Genomic DNA, 23,010 nt, shown 5'->3' with positions numbered 1-23,010 from the left:
GTCCTGTGCAGCATAGAGTCTCCATTACTTAATTGATCTAATTATGGAAAGAAAATAAAGCGGAGAAACCTCCGGCCCTCTAGGAATTGGGCCGGTGGCGTCTCTGAGAGCGGTGACTTGCGTTTGGCTCCTATTTCTGACCCGAGCACCACGTGTCTCACATGCAAGGGGGTGAGGGGCCCGCTAGTCGGAATCCAAGGCACCGCCACCTCATGACAAAGCAAGGAACACAACCGCCCGTGTTTTGGCAAGTGCACGAGTTTCCCCCTGACAGTGAAAACGTCCCAAGCTCCTGACGGATGAAAATATTTCTTTATCGAAAAAAGACACAAAAAATCTGTAGAAAGTTCATGCACACGTCTTTCTTCCTCTTCTTCTTCTCCTTCTTCTTCTTCCTCTTCTTCACCTTCTTCTCCTCCCTCTCTCTCTGGGGATATGGTACTTTGAGGTAATAACGTATCCGCTTCATTTCCACAAACTGCTATCCACTGCCGCTCAGCACTCCAGCACCCGAAGGAGACCGAGGCCTCTCCGTCTCCGTCACATCACGAAAATGATCCAAATCATAAAAGCAGCAAAGAATGGCATTTCCATAGTTTTCCTAATACAAAGTCAGCTACCCAAATATACATATAAAGTTTGAATAAATACTCTCAGATATAGTTGTATTTCTTTCTTGTACAGTCCGCTTTGTCTTTGTACGTGTGCGGCGTTCGTGTTACCTGGGAAATAATCCACATGTGCAAATCAGTCTGTTATTGCCAGTTTTTTTTTTTTTTGCTCGTCATATTCGGGGCAGGAAGTGCGTCACAGTCATGGCCGTGGTGGCCTTGTTGCCCCTCTTCACGCGGCCGTGCTTGCTCAGTGCTATGAAGGAGCCTCTGTAGACCAGGGACTCGTAGGCGTTGTAGTTGTTGGCGAGCAGGCTCTCCTTGAACTTGCACTCGTCGTGGAAGACTGTCTGCAGGGGAGACAGAGAGAGCAGACGTCAGGTCAGTGAACAGAGGATGAAGCTTCCATGAGAGAAAACATTCAGAAGCTCTTTGATAAAGATTCAGAGCGATGCACAAAAATAAAGAGATATATTTAGATGAGACGCGAGTGAACACGCTGATGAAGTCGAGTTCTTTGTTCTGATGGCTCAACAGACATCAAGTGTTCTGATCATCCAATACATCTGCAGATGTTTAGCAAAGAAATTATTCTTATTTACAGAAAACACACTGAACCTAAAAGAATAGTTTCATATTTATGAGAATAAGCTTAGAATTAGAGATGAAATCATTCTCATTAGAGACCAACTAAATGGATGTTTGAGGCCAATTATTCTTTATCAAATCTTTATAACAAAGAAATGAAGTTGAGTCTCAATATTGTACAGTTTAACCCCAAACTTTATTAGCTACAATTAAAAAGACAAGTTGAATCACACAAGAAGAACTTGAATGTGTCTCTGAAAGGTTCATATCAGCAGATTGTTATTAACCAGCAGATGAATCCGTCTGTTTGCTGAATATGAAGCTACAGTAAGTTCTTACTTTGCCGTAGGAAACATTCAACTTTACATTCAAATGTTAAAAGACATTCTGGCTACAACCAGGTCCAAACTTTTCTTTGAATAATGAACCGTCCCACACATTCAACCACAACTTATTATTTCTTTTTACCTCTGGACAGAACCAGACTAGTTTTCCCACTTGTTCTCCTAACTCTAAACTAAACTAAATTCCTGACTCTCATCTGCAAGAAGAACACACAACTGTTTATTCTGAAAATGTCAAACTTCAAACCAAACCCTAAAGAAACAGACGTTATCAAGAGGAGCTCAGCAACACTCACATCTGGTCTCTGCTTCTCACATCAAGTCCCTTTAATATTCCAAAGCTTCTAACTATCTGCCTGTATAAAAACATTACTGCTGCTGAGCAGATGATTCATGACTCACACAGCGCGCAGCAGCAAACACCGTCCATCAGAGAGCGTTTGGCCTAATTCAATCTCTTATCAGATCAGCGGCCGGCCTGCGAGCTAACGCTTCATCACTCACGAGCAGATAACAGACTCACATTCAGTCTGTCAGATGTGTCGGCCACAGCGAGACAAGCAGCGGCCTCGTGTCAGCGCCGCTAAACACGACGTGTCCTCCGCCCACTGAAACCAACACTCACACACTAACAGCTGCAGTCGCTCTGGGAAGAAAAACCACCTCCAAAGTTTATCTCCGGTGATTCTACAAAGAAACTTCTATCTTTGTGGATCTAAGATTTCAAGTTCAACTTTAAGAAATGTGTTTTTTTCAAAGCATGACACGTTACAGTTGATCTCAAACCACAGGGGTTATTCGTTTTGTCGGTTTGTGAACATGATGACACAGAAACTACTGACTGGGTTTCCACCAGACTTGAAGGACAGATTGGACGTAGGTCAACAGAGAATCCCTTTAATCTGGATCAGGGGTCAGATCCAGGGATTCTTTTTACACTTTCCGTAAAATTTGCAAGACTTTTCAAAATTTCCACCATTTACCCAGAGAACACATTAATGAAAACAATCTGACATATTGAAACATCCAACCCACTCAGCAGCAGGATGAAGTTTCAGCCTTTGGGAACTTTAATTCATCCAATCAGACGGCGAACATGTGGATTATAACTCTTCTGAGAGTTCTCACAGTTGTTAACAGGGTCACTCTCTGTATTCAAACCAATAAAACTTAATGCAGCGACACATAACTCTCAGGTATAGATGTGTGTGACCAACTTTAAACTGTAGGAATATGTATGTTTGAGTTACTGGAGGATTGTTGTGTATGTGCACACGGCTCCTGTCAAACAAAGATGACACTATAGCATTAGATAGAAATGCACCTGTCATACTCCAGTGTCAGGTGGTTGGACTGAGGCCTGTTGGTGCTGGTGACGTGTGAGTGCAGCTCAGTGTTGGATCAATGAGCCCGTTGCTGTTCTGATCGATTCCCTTCTCTGCTGACAGATTTCTTTACTTCAGGGGGGTTTTCCTCTCTCTCTATCTCTCTCTCTCTCTCTCCCCCTTCTCTCTCTCTCTCACTACAGGCTCGTGCGGTTCAAACCCTTGCATCTGTTCCCCTCATCGTTATTTACCCACAGTCCACCACGGCCGTGTGCACACGCTTTAAAATAGAGCCTCAGAATTTCCCGATGAAATGAAAATATATGTATTCTGCGCGTAATTGTCAGACCCCCCCAACCCGGCCCTCCACCCCCATCCCGCTTCTGACAGATGGAGCAGGAGTCCCATCCTCAAAAAAAAAAGAAGACAAACATGGCACACAAATGAAACACAAGCAGCTCCGGGCTGTGTCCTATTTTCCGCCTCCTGTGATTTGCTGGACAATAGAGGAAATACTGTGCATACCTACCGTTCCGTATAACCTCCCCCGGCTGTTCATTGCGACAAACAGCTCGCTCCTCACCCCGCAGAGGCTCACCACCCCGCGCTCCACCGTGGAGATCTCTATCAGAGCTGGAGGGGGGGGGGGGGGGGGGGGACAAAAACAGTCACATTATTAGAGTCATAATCATAATAATAATAATTCAACACTGACCCTGGCTGATTGTTTCCCTGCAGAGCCTTTCTGCGTGTAACCTTGCGCACAGCACGCAGAGCCTTTGTTTCGCATCTCCCCCCCCCCCCCCCCATTCCCCCCTTCCCCCCCGACCCCCGCACGTCAGGTGCACGTCAATTGAAATCGCGATCCTCTGGCTATTTGGCAAATTAATGTGCGTTGACGTGCACGGCCACTGGTCTCTGAACCGCCCTCACAGGAGAGGAGGAGGGTGTGGGGGGTGTGGGGGGGCTGCTGCTGCTGCGTAAAAATAAGTTGTGTCTAAAAGCGTCCATACATTCATGTCATGGTTGAGCTCTGGTGGAGGGGGAGAGGGGGGAGGAGGGAGGAGGGGGGTGAGGGGTGTTAAGTGCTGATGGATACTTGTTTTAATAGATTTGTCTTTTGCAGTGGGAGAAATACAGCTCCCCCCCACCCCCACCCCCCCAGAGAAGGATGATCATGCAGGTTAATCGAGGGGATGCTCATCACACTCATGCGTATTGACCCTCTCTCTCTCTCTCTTTCTCTCCCCCCCTCTCTCTCTCTCTCTCTCATGGATATTGCATTAACACCGGTGGAGGTGTAGAACTCACTGTACTGGTTTTCATTGTGTGCACCGTTAATCCTGCCGCTGGGGAGCACCTGCAGGTGGAACCCAATGCCCACGTTGCAGTAGAGCCTCCGCACTCGCTTGATGCCCAGCAGGTAGTCGGTCTCCCAGTTCTGATCGGGCTTCTCCCCGGAGATCCCCAGCACCGAGCGGGAGAACAGAGTCTCCCAGCGCGTCTCCAGCGAGGTGCCGTTCGTCCTGCCCGGGAGCGGTAACGCTGACACGAGCCCCAGCAGGAAGCCCAGGAGGAGAAGCGCCGCGGCCGGCGTCCGGTGCGGCGTGCCGGCCTCGCAGGACATACTGACGCGGAACCTTTGCGCAACGGCCATCCGGTTTACCTCCGGACCACGTGGTGGAAATTGATGACCCTAAAAATACCGCTGCTCTTGTTTTGCTTCCTTCGGCATGCTGGCGGGTTATTCTGGGAGCTGCGGGCATGAGACGCGCGCCCCGGTGCGCAGGAGGAGAGGAGACGGGAGAGCGCGCGGCAGAGCTGGAGGTGATGGTGATGTCGGTGATTACCATGTTTCGCAGCTCCTCCGCGCCTCTCTCTCCTCACACACACACGCTCTCGCCTTCTCTCTCTCTCTTCTTCCTTTTCTTTTTCTTCTTCTTCGTCCCCCTCTCCCGGCAAGAGTTGAGAATAAATCCGTCACCACTCACTGAATAACCCGGGTTCACCCGTGCCAGGGATAACGCACCCCATCCCATGACATCATGCTGACTCCCCCTGATAACACAGGGGGAACGGGAAGGTGCTGACAGCGGGGAAATGGCAAGTGTGTGGAGAGTTGAGGGGGAATCTGCTGCTGTCACAGCCGGAGGAGGGAGAGAGAGAGGTGGCGTTCAGAGGCCGTGGGACGCGATGGGGACGCTCCCAAATTGGGTCGGTGGTCATATGTCTGTCAGGCCGCTTCCTTATTTAGAAGGAAGGTGTAAAAACAGGCCCACTTGTCACCGGAGACAAGTGGGCCTCGGCTCTGCGGCGACGTTCAAGAACTTTCCCTCTAAAAACCGGCGTTTTTCTGCTCCGGGAAAAACCAGATCACACCTCAGCCGGGACACGTGAGCCGGCAGGAGGCAAAGATCAGGGTTCAGGACCTCGGTGTCGGCCGGCATCCGCCCTGCTGACGTGTCCTTGAGCAAGACACCAGCATGACATGAGTCGTCCCCCCCTCCTCCTCCTAGAAGGCCCAGAGTGGCAGTCTAATAAAGTATCATGTTTTTATAGGGGCACTGTAACCCTGCGTTTCCCCAACGGTGGATTCGTGAGGAGCGCGAGGAGCAAACTGGAGAGGCTCGTCATGGAATGGCGCACACATTGTCCGCGTGCCATTCCCTGCAACATGAAAGCCTATCGTCTTTTCCATGTAATAGATAATGCCACCAGCAGCATGCCCATGCGTCAGCGGGGCCGGTGCAGTTGCGCACCCAGCAGCAGTTTCTCCTGCGCACTCCAGTTACCCAGCATCTCCAAAGGATGGCACCATTTCCAAGGTCTTACGACACTGGGCAGCCTTCTCTCCTCAGGAGCCTCAGACCAACCTGCATCGACCTCTTCATCCCTGGGCCCTTCACTCAGGCCCCTGCTCGAGAGTTACCTTTAACAAACAGTGTGAACCTCTGAAATTACAGGGTCCATATGAATAGTCTTTGTAAAAACTTGTGAGATTTCTGCAGAGGTTTGTGGAGTGGCTGTCGCTCAGGGGGGCTGCACATCCACTTACCAGAGGGTCAGTGGTTTGATCCCAGTCTGGCTGACTCCTCCAGCTAAAGTGCCCTTAGGCAAGATAATGAATGGATGCACTGTATGGAAGTGTGTGTGAATGGGTGAAGTGGACATTTTATCCATTTTAGCTTTCAGAGCATTCATAAATTAAGAGTCTGATCAAACTACATGTCAGAAGGAATGATTGACAATAATATAAACCAGATCTACTGATATCTTTATGTAATATTTAGTTCCAAAGTCAAATAATGACATATAACAAATGTCTCTTTCAGGAGAATACAAGGACAACATCTCATTGACAATGCAGCTCTTTTATTTTGTATAAAAATCTATTTGGTAACTGCAAATTTATACACAATATGACCGTATAATGAAAATGAAATACAACTTTTTTGTTATGGCTGAATGCATTTATGACAATAACACAAAAGAACCTGGTTAATCACATCAAAATATGTCAATTTCTGGCCTTAGACAGTTAAAAAAAAATATCTTGAATCAAATAGAACATTTGTTTTAGAAGAGCAGGGACTGAAAACACCTCCACCTACAGTGAGCGTGTGTGAGGTGTTTATCTGTTAAACAATAAAACTCTGATAAGAAGAAACAAGTGGTTAAATAATTCCCAGGTGAAGCAGGATTGACACAATGACGAGGTTTCTTGTTTGCGGCAGAAAAGAGAAAAGGAAGCAAACATCTGAGACCTGGTTGAAGACCACAGGTGACAGCAGACACCAGCAGGGATGTAACCAAAGCTACAGGATAAAGAGGAGGGGGGGGGGGGGGTAGGTATGTTAAAATAAATTATAGTCGAGGATGCTTCTATACCACATCTATACAAATAACTTATCTCTTTCACAGAAACAGCCTTCACCCTCGCACCTAAGAAAGATGCCACAGAGGCCAATAGTTTAATTTCCGAGCTATTTTGTAAGAAAAAGCATAATAAATAAAAAATATATGTACAAAAAATGTTTGAGAAAATGTACAGGCACTTGTACAACAACCGTTTTTTTTCTTACACTTCATCTACTGCGAGGCAAAGTTCTCCTGTGCGTTTCAGAGGGGGAAAGGCGAATTATCATTATAGTGATTCTAAGTGTTTCTTCTCAGCGGTGGCGTCAACATGATAAAACAGATCCTCTGCTGTTTTTAACTCCGCCCCTGCCGAGCGCACCTCGGGGCAATAAGATCCTTCAGGACTGTTTGAATCTGCTGAACTGACCTCATCACACAGCCCCGGATACAAAAGGCTCGACTGACCTCACGCACCAGTTGTAACACAAGCGCAGTGTGTGCATCAACCGGCCGGTTTGAAAAGCTCAATAAGGCCACGACACATTAGAACACACAGCTTCACATGATCATAACCAACGTGGAAAGAACTGCACAGGCTCCAGTCCTAATAAATTAGCCTTGCACTTAAATATGAGTAATTTTACTTTCTCACTGTTTGTCCTCCATGTTTTACACACACACACACACACACACACACACACTTACTCCAGCTTGGCCTTCAGCCCACCAATGCCCCCCCTCACAGTATTTTCAGTAACCGAATGTTTCCATTTGCTGCCTGATGTTTTTTGGTCTTTTCCAGAATAGAGTGGCTCCTCTCAGACATCACTCTTCTTCTTTCACTGTTTACACACAACATTACACTACAAGGCCGCAGATACACTTCCTGTTTATGAAGGTGTACACAACTAGATGCGTCATAAACACATTTGTTCACAGAGTATTCCACTAAAGGGCACAGAGCAGAACTCAGACTCTATAGAACTACAGGATTTGCATGTGGACACTGGAGGTCAGGTACCGGTCCTACGCTGCCCTGTCGGACGTGAGGTGTTAATGTGGTGGGACGTGCACAATCGATGCATCACAGACTCAGCCACGATGCGTACGCGTAGTTCAAAGCAAGTGTATCTCTGTTCAGGGACCATGTGGACTTGGTAGATTGTCATTTGAGGGAATATAGCGACACGTGAAGGTTTAGGCAGCAGGGAAAGTGGCACGATGACCGAATGGGAAACCAGAACATCCCTGAGTCCTGATCAGACGTGTCAGGAGGAGCGGTCGGCTAGAGGAGACGACTCTTGATTATCCAGACAGAGGACGTTTGAGTCAGTAAACAGATTCTTTCTCAAACCACCGTCGTCGATCATGTCACCTCAGCAGGTTGCATAACTTAATTCCCATAGGGACGCACAGTAAATTAGTTTTTTTAAATAGTTGCCGCAAAAACTGATCTTTCAGTAATAGATTACATTTGGGAGGGGAAATAGAGAAGATGAGGCTGGCATCAAAGTACAGCTGAATATTTAAAGAAACTTTCTCCCAATTTTACACACATCAGGGTCATTTTTCTCAAATCCACTGACTGAACCAAATCAGTGTTAAATACAGACTGTAATTTAAGAACTTGTGGACAGAACCATAAAACTCATAAACAGGTTAGTAGCTGTGTATCTGAGGTTGATGAGTTCTACAGTAAATCTGGTACCTGAGGAAAATGGACAGGAGAGATGTCACAACAGAAAGGGTAGTAGGGAGATTTCTAGTTTTCAGAACGGAGACTGTTCAGCTGGCAGGTAACGAACCCCGGCTGTAACGAGGAACAGTTTCTATTATGAGCAACTTTCACACCCATTTCCTTTAGCTTTCATTAAAGCAAGCACACAGTCGTGGAGCAAGGCATTCTGGGAACAGTAGTGCACTGCTGAGTTCAACCCATGAAACCTGAATGATTGTTTGGGATTATTTATGATTCAATCGTTCCCACGTCTTTCCCCCCTGAATCTCAGCACTTGAGGTCCTTTTGGTCGAAGACGATCTGACGGGCCAGGTAGATGGCGATGGCACCAAAGATGGCGGAGCAGGCGATGTAGGCAGTGACGGACTGAGCGAACTGAACGATCATGCCCAACAAGAGGGTGGGGAAAACCTGAGAGAGGAGAAAGGTGCTGTCCAAGATGGCAAAGTCCAATCCCACGCCTCGTTTCTCGAACTCTAGCTCCCCCTCGTCCTGTTCAGGGCTGCCAGAGCTGAGAGAGGAGCCGTTCTGGCTCGGGGGGGTGGGGTAGTACTCGTAATTATCCTTGAATCCGTATGGAACCCCCGTTTTGTGGTTCAGTCCACCCTCCTCCTCCACAGGAGTCAAATACACAGAGTCCCGCTTGGTTGAAATCCCATTTGTGTGTATGCTTTTGGGTTTCTTCTTTGGCATAAAGACCTGAAAACAAAAGAAGAAAAGAATCGACTTATCAATTATAGGTTGTCTACACAGTAACCTCGGGTATAAAGTCATTAGGATCTGTGTTTACCGCTTTCTCCTTGTGGTAATGGCAGGTGAGCGTGTACGGCAGAGTCTGCAGCGTGGCATACGCGTAGCCAGTGAGAGCGGCCATGACGGTGACCAGGACCACACTCTTGGACAGGCAGATGACCAGAGCAGAGAGCGTGAAGCTCACCATGCTGCTCACGTACACCCAGCGGGAGCCGAAGTGCCGAACCAAGCGACTCATGGCCAGGGAGAAGAAGGTTGAGGTAGCACACTGCAGGAACAGGCCCAGGCTGCCCATACGGATACCTGAGAGCAGAGGGCACCACACATTACAACCAGGAAGTTCACAGCTGTTAGGATTATGCAAAAACTACCCAAATGATTTCTATGAAACTTTGTGGAGGGGTGTGGCATGACCTAAAGAAGAACACGATACATTATGGTGTGGATACAGATCAAGGGGAAGATAAAGGAATCATTAATTTCCCAGGGAATAATTAATGGGTCTGGATGGAGAAAAAAAAATCAGGCATATTAAAGGGACTGATATTTATGAGTGAGTCTAATTCTGTGCAGATCCAAACAGAGATTTGATGCACCAGAATAAGCTTTTGCTGTTTGAGCCCCCACTCTTTACACCTTTCTGTCCACTGAACTCAGACACTACCTCTCTGCTTCTTATTAATATTTTAATGTTTTAAAAACTCTTTTCAAAACCCTGTGGGAATGTTTGATTTGTTTTGTCCAATGTCCTTTCAACTGATGTGTCTGGTTTAATTAATTTCTTGGTTTTATTTATTCTTGTTAAGCCTTTTAAAAAGTCCTTTATAAATACAGTTTATTATAATAAAAGGTATAATCAAAATTTGATGTTTTTATGCTTTTATTTTCCTTCTGCGTTTGAACTTGACCTTTCAACTTTAGTGGAATTTGAAAAGCGGATTTTCATCTATCGACAAAATCATACAACTCAAGAGTTTTCAATAATAATGAAATATTTCAGATGTGTATGTTTGTGCAGGATTTTGTTCACTATGGGAAATATGTTCCCATTTTTCTTGTTTATTCCCACGTTTACCACTTAATGAAATTTCTGAGTTGAAGTAATAATCCACGGAAGCCGGACTAGCTACCTGTCGGGACTGTTGTTTATTTCAGCCCATTATCGGACTGATATCTCAGCCTGATCTCAGCGAACAGCGCGGGTCAGAAGTTCAGGAGCGGAGCAGAGAATCAGTTGTGTGAAAGGAGTGCGTGGATCGTATTACTCTGCTGAACCCACTTTACAAACACTAGGAGAGGCTAATGAGGACCGAAATTCAAGCCCACAGAGACATGAGACTGAGTCAGAGTGCTACAGGAGAGCTGCTTCTGCGGGATGGGAAGGTGGCTGATACTGGAACACGAGCCTGACGGATCATTTCTATTCAGTGCCACAGTTCCCAGTAGAAATGATCAGAAAAAGGCTTAAAAACTGAGTAGAAAAGCCAGCGAAGCTACAAAACTAGACACAAAGCAGATTACCTGCGGAGGAACATCCTCAGGCTGAACGATGTGGTTAAATAACATCCGCAGAGTTTCAAATTAAACAAACACGACTCAGACAGAGTTCAAGATTATGCGCTCCGGCCGTCTACCTGGCTTGAATGAACATGTTCTTTGTGTGCCGATTCCTTGACATTAATTCTTTGTGAGTGTGACATTCCTTGTGGTCCAGCTAGCACAGGGAGCTGAGACAAGCGGAAAAGTGAAAAAGTAAACAAAGTAAGGGGGAGAAAGAGGGAGGTTTTCTCTATGTTTAATTCAAAGGATGGATGGAGGGATGAAAATATCACAGGAAAAAGGGGGAAGGTGAGAAGGAATGGTTGTGAATAAGGATTAGAGGATGAGAAAACAGGTGAATCCTGGTAGAAAAGGTTTGATAAAATGAGAAGTTGAGCTGAGAAGTAGAATATCAAGTATAGAGAGATGAAGGAAAAGAGAAAAGAGGGAATAAAACACACGTAGACATAAATATACTTAAAAAACCTGCAACCTCTCCACATGGGGTAAGATGAACTTCCTCACATCTGTTTACTTTACTTGTGTTGTCCAGACACCAGAGCAAGACTCTTCCTACAGCATATTTGACCTTTTGACATCACTGACACAACAGATTTGTTCATGTTTTATCAGAAGTGTTTAAAGGTTATGTTACGGTGGAATTGACAGTATTTGTATTTGTTAATATTTGTAAAGGTTCAGAATATACCCATACAACTGGATAAATTGTCACTAATCCCGCTACTGTTTATCTGGATTAGTGACAACTCTGTGATTTTCAGAACAGGAAAGAATTAAGGGCGTGTGAATTTGTTAAATTCCTCAGGTGTACAAATAGAAGTTAACACATGAATAACATTTGATAGGCTTAATATTTACCTAAGCATATTTACCCAAAGGATTTGTTAGCTGTTCGGCGGTGGAACTACACTATGTTAACTGCTGCGCTGTGCCGCACGTGTCCTATAACTTGACAGGAGCCGATATGAGGGACGCAGGAGAGCATGTAGGCATGCAGGGACACAGGCTCTGTCTGTCTCCACCTGGGCTCCAGGAATGCGAGTGCATCCTGCCCAGCTGTGAGAGAGCAGACAGCGCAGCCTGAATGGACCTCGAGCCGGTGATGTGGAGGTGGTGGAGGTAAAGACCTGATGATCACAGGTGAGGAAACTAGTTTAAATGGAAGTTTGTTTCATGAAATCCTACTTGGTATTAAAGTCAAAATCAATACTAGAATGTCACTCAGATTGTGTTCCTCCTCCGAGTCCCGACATTTCCCTTAAATTCAATCAACCTGCACCAAATTGCACACACTCATTATTATCGCTTTTCTGAATACGCCGGATTTTGGTCATCAAAATCCACGAGTTATTCCCGGAAAAATCAGTGAAAATATCAAACAACACCCAACGGGATAATAAAAGTGATGAGATTCTTGGATCTGCCCATTTATTTGGATCCACACCAAAATAAAATGTGTTCTTTCTTCGCCCATCCTTCCCCCAAGTTTTACTAAAATCTGTTGTTTTTGTGTAATCCTGCTTACGATGAAATGAAAACACAACATTATTAGTGGAGGTAAAAGAAGAACTCAGAGAGAGAGAGCATATCACTTCCCAGGCTATCGTCCTATCTTGTTAATATCGTGAAAATAAATTGTTGATCTGCCTGTTTACTCTCTTTACTCTAAACCTTTGCCATAGTTTCCCAGAATGTTTTGTGGAAATAGGTAGAGTATTTTTGTGTTTTTCGGCCAATAAAGAGACAAATACATGCCCATGAAAACAGATCCCCCTCTGCGAAGGTTATCAAGTTCTATGAAGAGATAAATGAAGGCATATACTATCCAGTGGCTATACAGCATTGTGCGACATGCACACAAACACAATTTTAACTTGTACAAAGAAGAAATCTGACCTTCGTCGTATCGCTGCCTGGACATAGTTCCTGGTAATGCACTGGGCACGCCCTCGTACAGGCCTTCCCCCACAAAGTCTGTGTAGAAGAGCATGAAAGACATGACGGCCATCCAGCTGCAGAGCTGAGCCACACACAGCTGCCTCATCACTCGCGGGATGTGGCAGTAGCTCCTGTAGATGGCCGGAGTCATGGACCAGCATGTTCTCAGTAGACACAGCAGGGGACCAGACTTCAGCAGCCTCAGTTTGCACTTCAGCAGGTAGCAGCATGAGCGAGGCACGCCGCAGCGGCCAGCATCTATCACTCCGGTCCCAGTCTCCAATAAAGATCCAGACCCTGCCAAGCAACTGCTGGTAAATGAGGGTTCCTCAGACACCTTCATGGTGATGAGCACGCTGGAGACGAAGATAAGGATGAGGATGAAAAACAGGCACTCGGCCTGGCCTCCCAGGTAAACAGAGAGTAAGCCTCGACTCCAGTCCAGCGAAGGCAGCAAATATCCCACACATCCTCCCAAGCTGACCATGAAAGAGAACATGGCGAAGGCCTGCCCGCAGTCCTCCTCGTCCCGGTACAGGTCAGACAGAAGAGCCTCCAGCGGCGTGAAGCACACTTGTCCACAAAAGTCAAGGAGTCCCACCCCAAAGATGAGGAAGCCCACCTGCAGCAACAGCAAAACCACAGAAAACACAATTAACTATCTTGTGTTGTGTGCTCTGCAGCTGAAATTCATCAGACAACAAACATGTGTGCTACCTGAACCGTGCGTCCACCCAAGGCGAGACGGGCTGCCAGGACGTCAGCGTGGGGAATGATCAAAAGTGCCACAAGGACTCCCAGAGACAGCAGCCAGATGAAGGGGCGCCGGCGGCCATAACTGCTGTTGCACTGGTCACTGGCCGAGCCGATCAGAGGGATGAACAGGAGGCCGAGGACCGGACCAATACCTGCACCAGAGGAATTAAAAAAACAACACTTTAAAGAAAGCACAGAATATGAAGAGGAGAAACACAAAGATACAGAGGACGGGAACAAAGTGAATGAATCCAAACCTGTTGAGATAGAAAAAAGAGCATTTGGTGCAATCACATTTACAATATTTCCCTCAGTGACAGAGAACAGACCTTTACTTTTTAAAGAAATCACACAAATCAGAAAGGCACAAGGCTTTTCATATTATTTTATATGATTGAAGATGAGACTAATCTCTGATCGTGTTTTGTATAAAGTGTTTAGTTAGAGAGCAGATGTTGAGCATTGAGTAATCCTTTAATTCAGTCATAACAAACTAATCCCTTCACATCCACACGCTGTCACCAGAACAATGTGTGACATCTTTCCGTTGCTTACTTGGAAAAAGTTCTGAATCGAGAGTCTGTTCATCGAACTATGAAACTACAGAAAAAATAAAAAATGAAACGAACCACTTCCCTGCCTGATTAACATAACTGTGAACTTTCCTGAGAGAGATCCAGATGAATTCAGAGCTCCACTCCACAAACTTAATGATTACAGACAAGCAGGTGGATTTAATAATCCTTACACACCCCTAAATTACATACAAAAACACTGTCACACTAATCGACTACAAGGGGACTCAGTGCTCATGTCTGATCTTTGTCGTCAAGATCCATGGTTTTGAATCCTGTATATTACTGCTCCTGTCTCCTCCTCCTTGTTTCCATCCTACCAGGAGGTGAACTGCATGTGTCCCTGCACCATCATCGCTGACTGCTGGTGGTGCTTCCTACAGATGGCGTGCTGCCTGAATGTAAGCCACCGTCAGCTCATCCTCCACACATGGCCAGGTCTGGTTAATTGGAGCACGCCATGGCACAATGGGTGTTCACACACAGACACACACATCCAATATCTAAAATGACTAGATCTCGGGGCAGGAGTGTGACATTTGAAAGGCCCCCTGTGGAGTTTTCATTAGAGACAAGTGCACGTTTGTTTCATTCAGTGTTTCTCATTAAAAGGCCATTTGTGAAAAGGCTATTTACTGAAATCACGTCTGTCCTCGTTCTCATAAACATAACAAACACTGAGGAGCCGCTCATCAGAAACACTGCTCTGTGGCACCAATAGGGGTCAACACATTCACACCAAAGACCACAGAGTGATTATAAAGATGAGCGACATGACGGCGCCCCATAAGTGAAGCCAGAACATCTTTAACGTCCCCTGGTAGCTGGCTGTGGGACAGGTCATTAACACCATCTCCTCCATGTTAGCAGATGGGACCTGGGTCAAACTAATAAGTCAAAGTCTACTTCAATTAAATGGTTGTTAAAGATGTAAGTTTAAGTTATTTGATTCTATAAAAGTGAGAGTGAGTGATTGTGTGAATTGACAGGACCTTGACCCAGTCTAAGCCAAAAACCCATGACCTGACCAATATCCACATGCGCTTACTACTGTTTAACAAGAGAATGAAACTTGTGTTTTCAGATGCCCTTTAACCTTCATGAAGGAGACAGGCCGAGCAGACAGACGAGCACAAACACAGACGGGATGTCTGAGAAAGATAGACACGTCAGAAACGCAGTCTTCACCCTCCACCACATGTCTTCCTGCTGCAGCTGTGGGGGTCCGTCATTACAACCCTCTCCATCTACAGCTGTAAGACTCACTGTCTCACACTAACCAACCTCGTGTGTGTGTGTGTGTCACATTCCACAAAGTGTGATGATGCTTAAATAAAAACCTAGATAAACTAAATAAAATACACAAGACAAAAAGACGTGTGTATCTTTTCCACTAACACAGAGGAAACAAAACAAAAAAAGAAGAAGATAAAACTGGAGGTCGAAGCAGCCAACAAAGGACTATTAGATAAAGTAGAAAGCAGCCATCTGAGAACCTGGCACAACTGCTCGGGGAAATTCGCTTTAAGCCTCCCAAGACACAATATCTATCTTCATTCAAATTGCATTCAGGCACTCCATTATAATACGGGGAGATGAGAATTAGGTTGAGTGCCATCTCCAGACTGGCTCACAGTGCAGGCTGTTTGGGAGGAAAGCTACAATGAAATCATTTTTCTTCATATCACCGGCAGCTGTTAAGAGAGGCCAGAGAGTAGAAGCGTATATTGTTTAATCTTTATACTTGAATAGTCACTTCTGTCGTCCACACGGAGCCTTTTGGTTTGGTAGAATTGTATCTATCATCTGTATAGTCACAAGACAATGTCTGAAAGAGGAGCCTTCAGTGAAGAGCATGTGTATACCATTTGGGCCAACAGGACCATGCAACTATTCACTTCACTTACAAGTAAACTCGGTTACAGTCTGCAAATACCATCTGAGGGATGCTAATTGTGTGTATGTACACGCATGCCACTGATTTGTGAGCAGGAAGAAAAATGACCGATTCCACAAAAGAGAGAGAGCTGTCTGTCTTAACGTTTACATGAGGAAGAGTTTAAAGAAACTCTTAGAGGATAAACTTAGATTGAAAAGTCAAGAGCCACTAAAACAACAAATACACAACCACAAGCAAAAGTGAATTACATGCTAGAGAGACACAATGGTGTGTGGTCGTTGGCTGCACACACTCCAGTGTTTGTGTGTTTATCCGCTGTTGCACAGAGCAGAAAACAAACTGAACACTAAAAGAATTAGTTATAAAGTATATTAATTATTAACTCATGTGAAAGCTTTTAGATTACAGAATAAACCCTGCAGAGAGCGTTTATGTTTTGACTTTGTTATATTATTTTTGGAGTTGTACCAATTTTTTTTATGTTTGGTTATTATCTATTACTAAAACATGAGCCACAAAAATGGCCATATGGTTCAACGTTTTTCTTACAGTCTTCAAACAAATTAAATATTATCAGCTGTACAAGTTTAGTACTTATGTGGGGAGCAGGTCATTTTCAGTAACAAGCTTTTGGTGAGCTGAAAACTTTCTCTGATTTAGCATTCCGACAGATACAGAACAGATTATGTCGGGACAAACGTCTGTCGCTTCTCTGTTTTCACCCTTTTCCCTAAAGACACAACCAAACAAAAGCCGCATGCATGATGCATTTCTTTCAAACTATTGTTTTGCAGTTGAGTCACTGTTTACTCTACAGCTGAACTGTTCACATCTTAGAAATACTTGCAGGCAGCAAAACAAGGTTTGCTATTTCCCCACTGATTGTCCCCATATGCTTTTCTGTGGCACATACTCGTAACCCTATCTTAAGTGTAGTGTCAGTTATTGTTTTTTTCCAGGTCTACAATGCCTCTCTAGTGCTGCTATAATAAAACTGCTTTGGAATTTATTTGGCTGTAAAATCCTGTTAAGAGGTTTTTCTGCCATTTCGAGACTGATGGACACTATGGAAAACGCTATATAGCCCATGATACTGTAGAAAACCATGGGAAGGCTGTGATGGATGAGTTGAATGTATATTCACTGATCAAACGACACCAGCAGTCTAATTGGTTTTACTCAAGATTTCATGAAGACTTGTACAAAAGATCGGCAAAGCTAAATGTCCAGCTACAGGAAAGGAGGCTGCTTTAAATGAAGGTCTGATCTGAAGTCAGGTCCAATAACTGCATTAAGACGCACCACCTGTGAGTGTGGGAGATCACAGCTCTCCTCCAGGCACTTTGCTCTCCTGCTGCCTTTCAATTAGTGCCCAATTATCACCCTCACAGAACAACAGGTGAGTTGGCCCCCGATTAGCATTAGGGCCTCCACTATGTTTTTATGACCTGGATTTGAAGGGGAAGACAGACGCCCTGAAGCTCAGTCATACAGCAGCTCTTAAACCACTGGACCAGTTCACGTACTTTATGAATCAAACCAACTTACAAAACCTTCATCCCCTGGAGGGTACGGCCTGTTCTGATTCATAATATCTTATTAGTTCAATGGCAACTAATGAAATAATGTTTCCATTTGTACGATGGTCTCAGTGTAGCCACCGCCGCAAACAAACCGTTCAGACTGATGGAGATAAAATCAATTATCCCTTCCTCCCTATTCCCCATGACTACGCATCACACAAGGTGAATGTGGCACTCAAGGGCTGAAGGACTATCATTGGAAACACTCAGACAAGAAACAATCACTCATGAGGTCAGTAAACAAGACAGAGATAGTCTATCCTGTGTGTGTTTGTGTGCGTGTGTTTGTGTGTGTGTGTGTCACCTTTGCGTTTCAATTTAAATGAATACCCTGTCAGAGAGGAATCACAGGGGACAAATAATGACAGCATGCTTAAATGTGGAAAAGAGGTAGAAGTGAACCTCAAAACACCCGGAGCCCACACAACACACACACACACACACACAGACACACACACTACGAGGTAGCAAAGAGGCCTGGTAACCGGATCTTCGACGAGCCCTTACCTAGAACCATGGTCATGTAGCGCTCCTGCACTCCGGCCTCCAGCAGCAGCGGGGGCACGTATGTGATCCCAGCTGCCACGCAGATCTCCAGGCCACAGGTCAGGGAGTTCAGCAGGACGAGACGCCACTGAGCCTTCCATCCAGGCATATTTACAGGGGCTGGCTCGCCTTTCCCCTCTGGGACGGTCGCTACTGGGGGCAGGGGAGGGGGGAGGAGGGAGCCGGGCAAGGGCAAGGGGGGGAGCGTGGGGAGGCAGATGGTGCCCCACAGGGACGAGAGGGCTGTCGGGGAGGGACAGCGGCAAAGACACGTGGGTGACTGAGATGACCTGGACGATTCATCCTCTTCTCAGCATTCTGGATCTGCAAAAAAAAAGAAACCCTTAATATTCATGGCAGTAAACAGCATATCCTATACTTTATAAACGACTGGTTGACAATTAGAATATATGAATAAAGGCCGTGGAGCACCACAGGAGACAGGTCAGTCTCCGGTCATTCCCAGGTAACAACACCTGGATGTCAGCGGCCTCGGGTTTCATGGGGGAGTCTCGGAGCAACAGCTTTGTCAAAACAGAATCTAATCTGCCCAGATTCCAACATGTTTTCCAGAAACGAGGAAATGGCAGCAACAGTCACAGGGAATATGATAGTGATGTATTCTCAGCAGCAGCAGCTTCGGGACGGCAGGAACAGCAGGCGGACAGAGGAGATGAGTCAGCTGGGGCGACGTGGCAAACACACAGAACCGTTTGCCAGGAGAATCCTCGCTTCTCTCCCTCGGCTGCTGCTGCTTGACTCGTCTTTTCTTTTTTTTTACATCTCAAAACAGTCGTGGTTTAAAAAAAAGAGGAGTCAGTGCTTATTACCCATCTCTCTCCTTACTGTCGCCCTTTCACTTCTCCATAATAACTCTAGAATTAGTGGGGCGAACTGGAATCCAGCCTCCCCCCAGGCTGACCCTGTCATTATCTGTATTATTAAGCTCTGATTGTAGTTTTAGTCACATGTGGGTGTCCCCCCCCCCCCTCCTCCTCACATATTTCCAGCAGATTACTGCAGTTGTTGAGCACGTGAGATGTGTTCAGCTACTGAAAAGACGTCTCACTACAGAGAGACGATGAGGCAGGAGGTAGATTAAGTGACAGGTGAGACAGATGGTGTAACGCAGCATGTTTAACCATGCTGGCTTAAAAAGACGGAAAGTCCAGTTGCGCCAGATACAGGAAAAGGGGAAGTCATCGGCTGCCGTCAAGGTTGTGTGTTTAAATCTGAGGTGGAGCTGCAGCCGTCCACACACAACTCTCAGCTGTGGGCTTCAAGACGCACAAAACACAAAGGTGAACAACACCAATTGTTATTGTCCCACACTGGCAGACAGGCCAACCATGCCCTGAAGGACAACTTTTCCAGACAATACCTGACATTCTCCATTACATGCCTTCTATGTGATTATAGCATGTGTTCATTCTGCCTTGTTGGCGATTGTAGTGATTAACTTGTTAACATGTAAAGCAGAAGAAGAGAAAAAGTTTATCCCAGAATCATCACAAGCTTCTCTCAGGGGTCAAATATCTGCTGTGACTTCACTTTAGAAGAAAACCAAAACAACCGCATTAGAGGAAGATGTTTAAACTGTGAAGAGAAAGCACAAGAGAAGTAACATGTCTGCAATTAATATACCAGACTTCCTCCTACAAATGTGCATCCATTTGCAGATCCCCCCCCCAGAGATCATCTTCATCACCCACGAACAAGGTGCGCGTTCTTTTAAAGCAGAGGGAAAGAGCAAGAACAGTCAGAACAGCCGCAGACACATAAACAACAAGGTGCTATATTTGCATTCGGTGTGACATTTCTCTGCCAATGTTGGCCATCTGTTCTCCTCAGCAAACAAAATGGAAGTCATCGTCTCCAACGGGACTTTCCTCATCACCAGGAGATTTAAAATAATGCATCTCTTTCCGAGCCGATGATGAAGAGACTAAATGGTCTCAATAATAAAATATATCAAATAAAAGAGATCAAAGTGCTTCAGAATATAAACATTGATGTGCTAAGTGCTCCACATGTGAATAAACATAGTGAGTATAACAAATGTGTCTCTGTTGCCAGATTTACACATGCCGACCACCACTGTGGAGTTTTCTAATGGGATGTTCCTGTTTTAATTTAAAAACTCCTGTTCCCTTCCTGATTGGTTCTTATCAGCTGCGATTCACCTATCAGCAGCAGATGCAAAACATTACAAACTCTTAAACCAATATTAGCAGGTTTATGCTGTTTATTTAAACGTGGCTAAAAAGCTGATTGATTCCTTTCCCATTCCCATTAAAGAAGCGTGCCTCTCTTTTTTAATTCCTCATTGCGTCATTTTCAATATCCCAAAAGCCTAGGAACGTTGAGGCGCTCTCTCTCACTCTCTTGCCTAATTAGCGCGTTCATCCGGGTGTCTCTTTTCCATCACTGCAGATTGGAGGTGGAGGCGATAATGAACTGTGTCTACTGCAGAGTCACTCGACCCCGGGGGTGAATGCCGATAGTATCCATTCCCATTTCAGGACAAAAGCCAGATGTTAAAGGGTTTTTTTTGCTAGTGGAAAAAGGGCTCAAGAAAAGATATCTGTTATCTGCTGTTCCTAATTCATCATATTTTCTGCCAACTAGTGACAATCTTCCTCCTGTTTACACCAACACACACATGATCAGTGTATGGGAATGGTCATGTGATACTGGTTTTAGATGTGTTAGCATGGACAGGGATTAAAACGTATATCGAGCTAAAAACACAGATGGTTTAAGATTTAAAACTAAGACGTACTAGTATGTAAGTAGCCACAGTTCAGTGTGAGATGACGTGTCAGCTAGATGACAGTGTTTTCTCCGGAAACAAAAGAGGCCTGCTGTGTTATAACAAGCAGCTTCTGTCATCCACTCTGAAGTTCCGTGTCCTTGGATTGACACCACTTGCAGAAATAGCTGTCATTAGGGATCCCAGACTCAGAATATCCATAGAAATCCTCCCTTTGCCTTTCACATCATTATAAATTGAGGATGTGAACTGAATGTCATGAGTGATGCCATCAGAGTTCCAACAGCATTCATGCATTCGCAGCTCAGTCATCCTGCGCCCTGATATTTGACTTGACAGGCTCTTTGAGAACCGGAGACACAAAGCAACAGGGAGCGACGCATTACAAAATAATGTGTTCCTGAAAGACACCCATCAGGGGACCAGGCTTTGCCCCTATGGCCTGTCTGGCCACCGCAACCCCCTCCCCTTCTATCCTGTGTGTATATCTGCTCCCTCCCCTCCTCCTCTCTCTCCCCAGCATTTTTCCCTTATCCTTCCTCAACCCCTGAGGTCAGCCTTGTCCCTGACCTGCATTCTAAGAGGACTCTTTTGACATATCTGCCCACGACTGGTTATGCCTTTATGGTTCTGGGCTTCAGTGTGAATGCTTTCTATGGCAGCCCCAGCTGACTCACTGTCAGACTTTCTCACTGGAAACAGAGCGGGGCCCCCGGTGGCAAGAATAGCGAAATCTGATTTGTCTACTCAAGAAACTGCGGCTTGTCTGGACACCGGCCCGAATGGAAGTCAGATTCCAGGGTTTGGTTAATTGTACGGTTGTTTAAACCTTGTCCCGAGTGGTGGTGGCCTGTCTGAGTTTGGACAGGGGCGAAGGTAGAGGAGAGAGGGATTGAAGCACTGTGGCAGGGATCGAAACAGCAAAATATAGAGCAGAATGTATCACTCCGGCCGTCCGCCTCAAAATCCCATTAAAACAGCATCAATTTTTTGGGTTTTAAATATGGCACCCTGGAGCCAACGAAACAGAAGAGAGCTCTCAAGCCCTTGATTTAAGGACTGAGAAGAGAAACGCACTCACAGCAACCCACACAGTCATTCCACCTCTCACTTAATGACACCTCTGACTCTTCAATGTATTCCAGTCATGCCCTTCATCTCCGTCCTGTAGCCACGGAGACACAAACGCACACACACGATGTTACACAAACAACTCTCCCTGTCACCTTACATGTTTAAACCTTACGCTTTTAAAGAGTGTGTGTGGGTGTGTGTGTGGGGAGGGGGGGGGCTGCTTTTGTCAGCTCTCCTAATGCTCCACTACCAAGTCCTATTCAGCTGCAGGCCCCCCCCAGAAAAAGAAACCGCCCCATTGACTGAGCAGTATTCTTACAATACAAAACAGGCTTTGTATACATTGTGCCAGGGAGTAATGTGATATAGTGAGGTATCAAGTCCATTTCCAAGTTGTTTATTAAGACAGGGTTTGTATGAATGGTAGTATATAGGCATGTAGGGGGGTGTGGGGGGGTTTGGTGGCTGGGGCCTGGGGTCTCCCGGCAGACAGCAGGGGTTTGGAAGAGAAGAGGGGAAGGAATTGCTCTCAGATGACATCACAGCCACTGGTACAGTGGAGGCTGTGGCTGCAGGAACCACAGCTGGAGGCTCTGGTTCTGTGTCTGGCTCTCGCTGAATGGCTGCAAAAAAATGTGGCCTCCCTCCCTCTGAGCTCCCTCCCGCTAATGGACCAGACCATCTGCATTTACCATTGCCTCCCTGGCATACGTCCTGCCAACCTTTTTTTTACTGTGGCTCTCCTCTGTTGTCTCAATGACACAAACAATGCTAGATGAAGCCACCCTTAGTGAACAGTGCCCTGCTTACAGCGCTGCTATGGTGTCACTACCTCAGCATTTCTCAGCAGTGCCAACTTGGCACCGTCCTGGACGTCCTGTGCAGAGCGGCGTCCCTGAATGGTGTCACGCTCAGGGGGCCGCAGCTAGGTTCGCTCTAGACTCAGTCCTCAACAAGTCAACATGTCCTCAGAGCGGGGTTTGAGGGTTTCTACCTGATGTCCAGACTAAAGAACAACAGAACCTTTTTGTAGTATTTAGTTTATGTAAACACTGGAGGTAGATCAACTGTCTGCAGTGCGAAAAAGC

At 45.7% G+C, this 23,010-nt stretch overlaps 2 protein-coding genes across 2 annotated transcripts; both read right to left on the bottom strand.

The window, feature by feature from the left end:
- Positions 1 to 784: 784 nt before the first annotated feature.
- On the bottom strand, positions 785 to 4,525 carry LOC128444856 (fibroblast growth factor 6-like). The gene is made up of 3 exons (XM_053427522.1): positions 4,180 to 4,525; positions 3,398 to 3,501; positions 785 to 961 (listed from the first exon to the last, which is right to left on the bottom strand). Exons 1-3 carry the CDS (start codon positions 4,523 to 4,525, stop codon positions 785 to 787), a joined length of 627 nt encoding a protein of 208 aa, XP_053283497.1.
- A 1,698-nt stretch (positions 4,526 to 6,223) lies between these two features.
- slc45a3 (solute carrier family 45 member 3) lies at positions 6,224 to 18,199 on the bottom strand. The gene is made up of 5 exons (XM_053427791.1): positions 18,037 to 18,199; positions 13,433 to 13,623; positions 12,674 to 13,337; positions 9,255 to 9,520; positions 6,224 to 9,163 (listed from the first exon to the last, which is right to left on the bottom strand). The coding sequence occupies exons 1-5, from the start codon at positions 18,182 to 18,184 to the stop codon at positions 8,732 to 8,734; spliced, it is 1,701 nt and encodes a 566-aa protein (XP_053283766.1). The 5' UTR covers positions 18,185 to 18,199; the 3' UTR covers positions 6,224 to 8,731.
- Positions 18,200 to 23,010: the final 4,811 nt, after the last annotated feature.

This window comes from Pleuronectes platessa, chromosome 7 (assembly GCF_947347685.1).
Source record: "Pleuronectes platessa chromosome 7, fPlePla1.1, whole genome shotgun sequence".
In the NCBI taxonomy this organism is placed as follows: Eukaryota; Metazoa; Chordata; class Actinopteri; order Pleuronectiformes; family Pleuronectidae; genus Pleuronectes; species Pleuronectes platessa.
The sequence above is the reverse complement of the archived record's forward strand: the minus strand, read 5'-3'. Positions and strand labels throughout refer to the sequence as shown.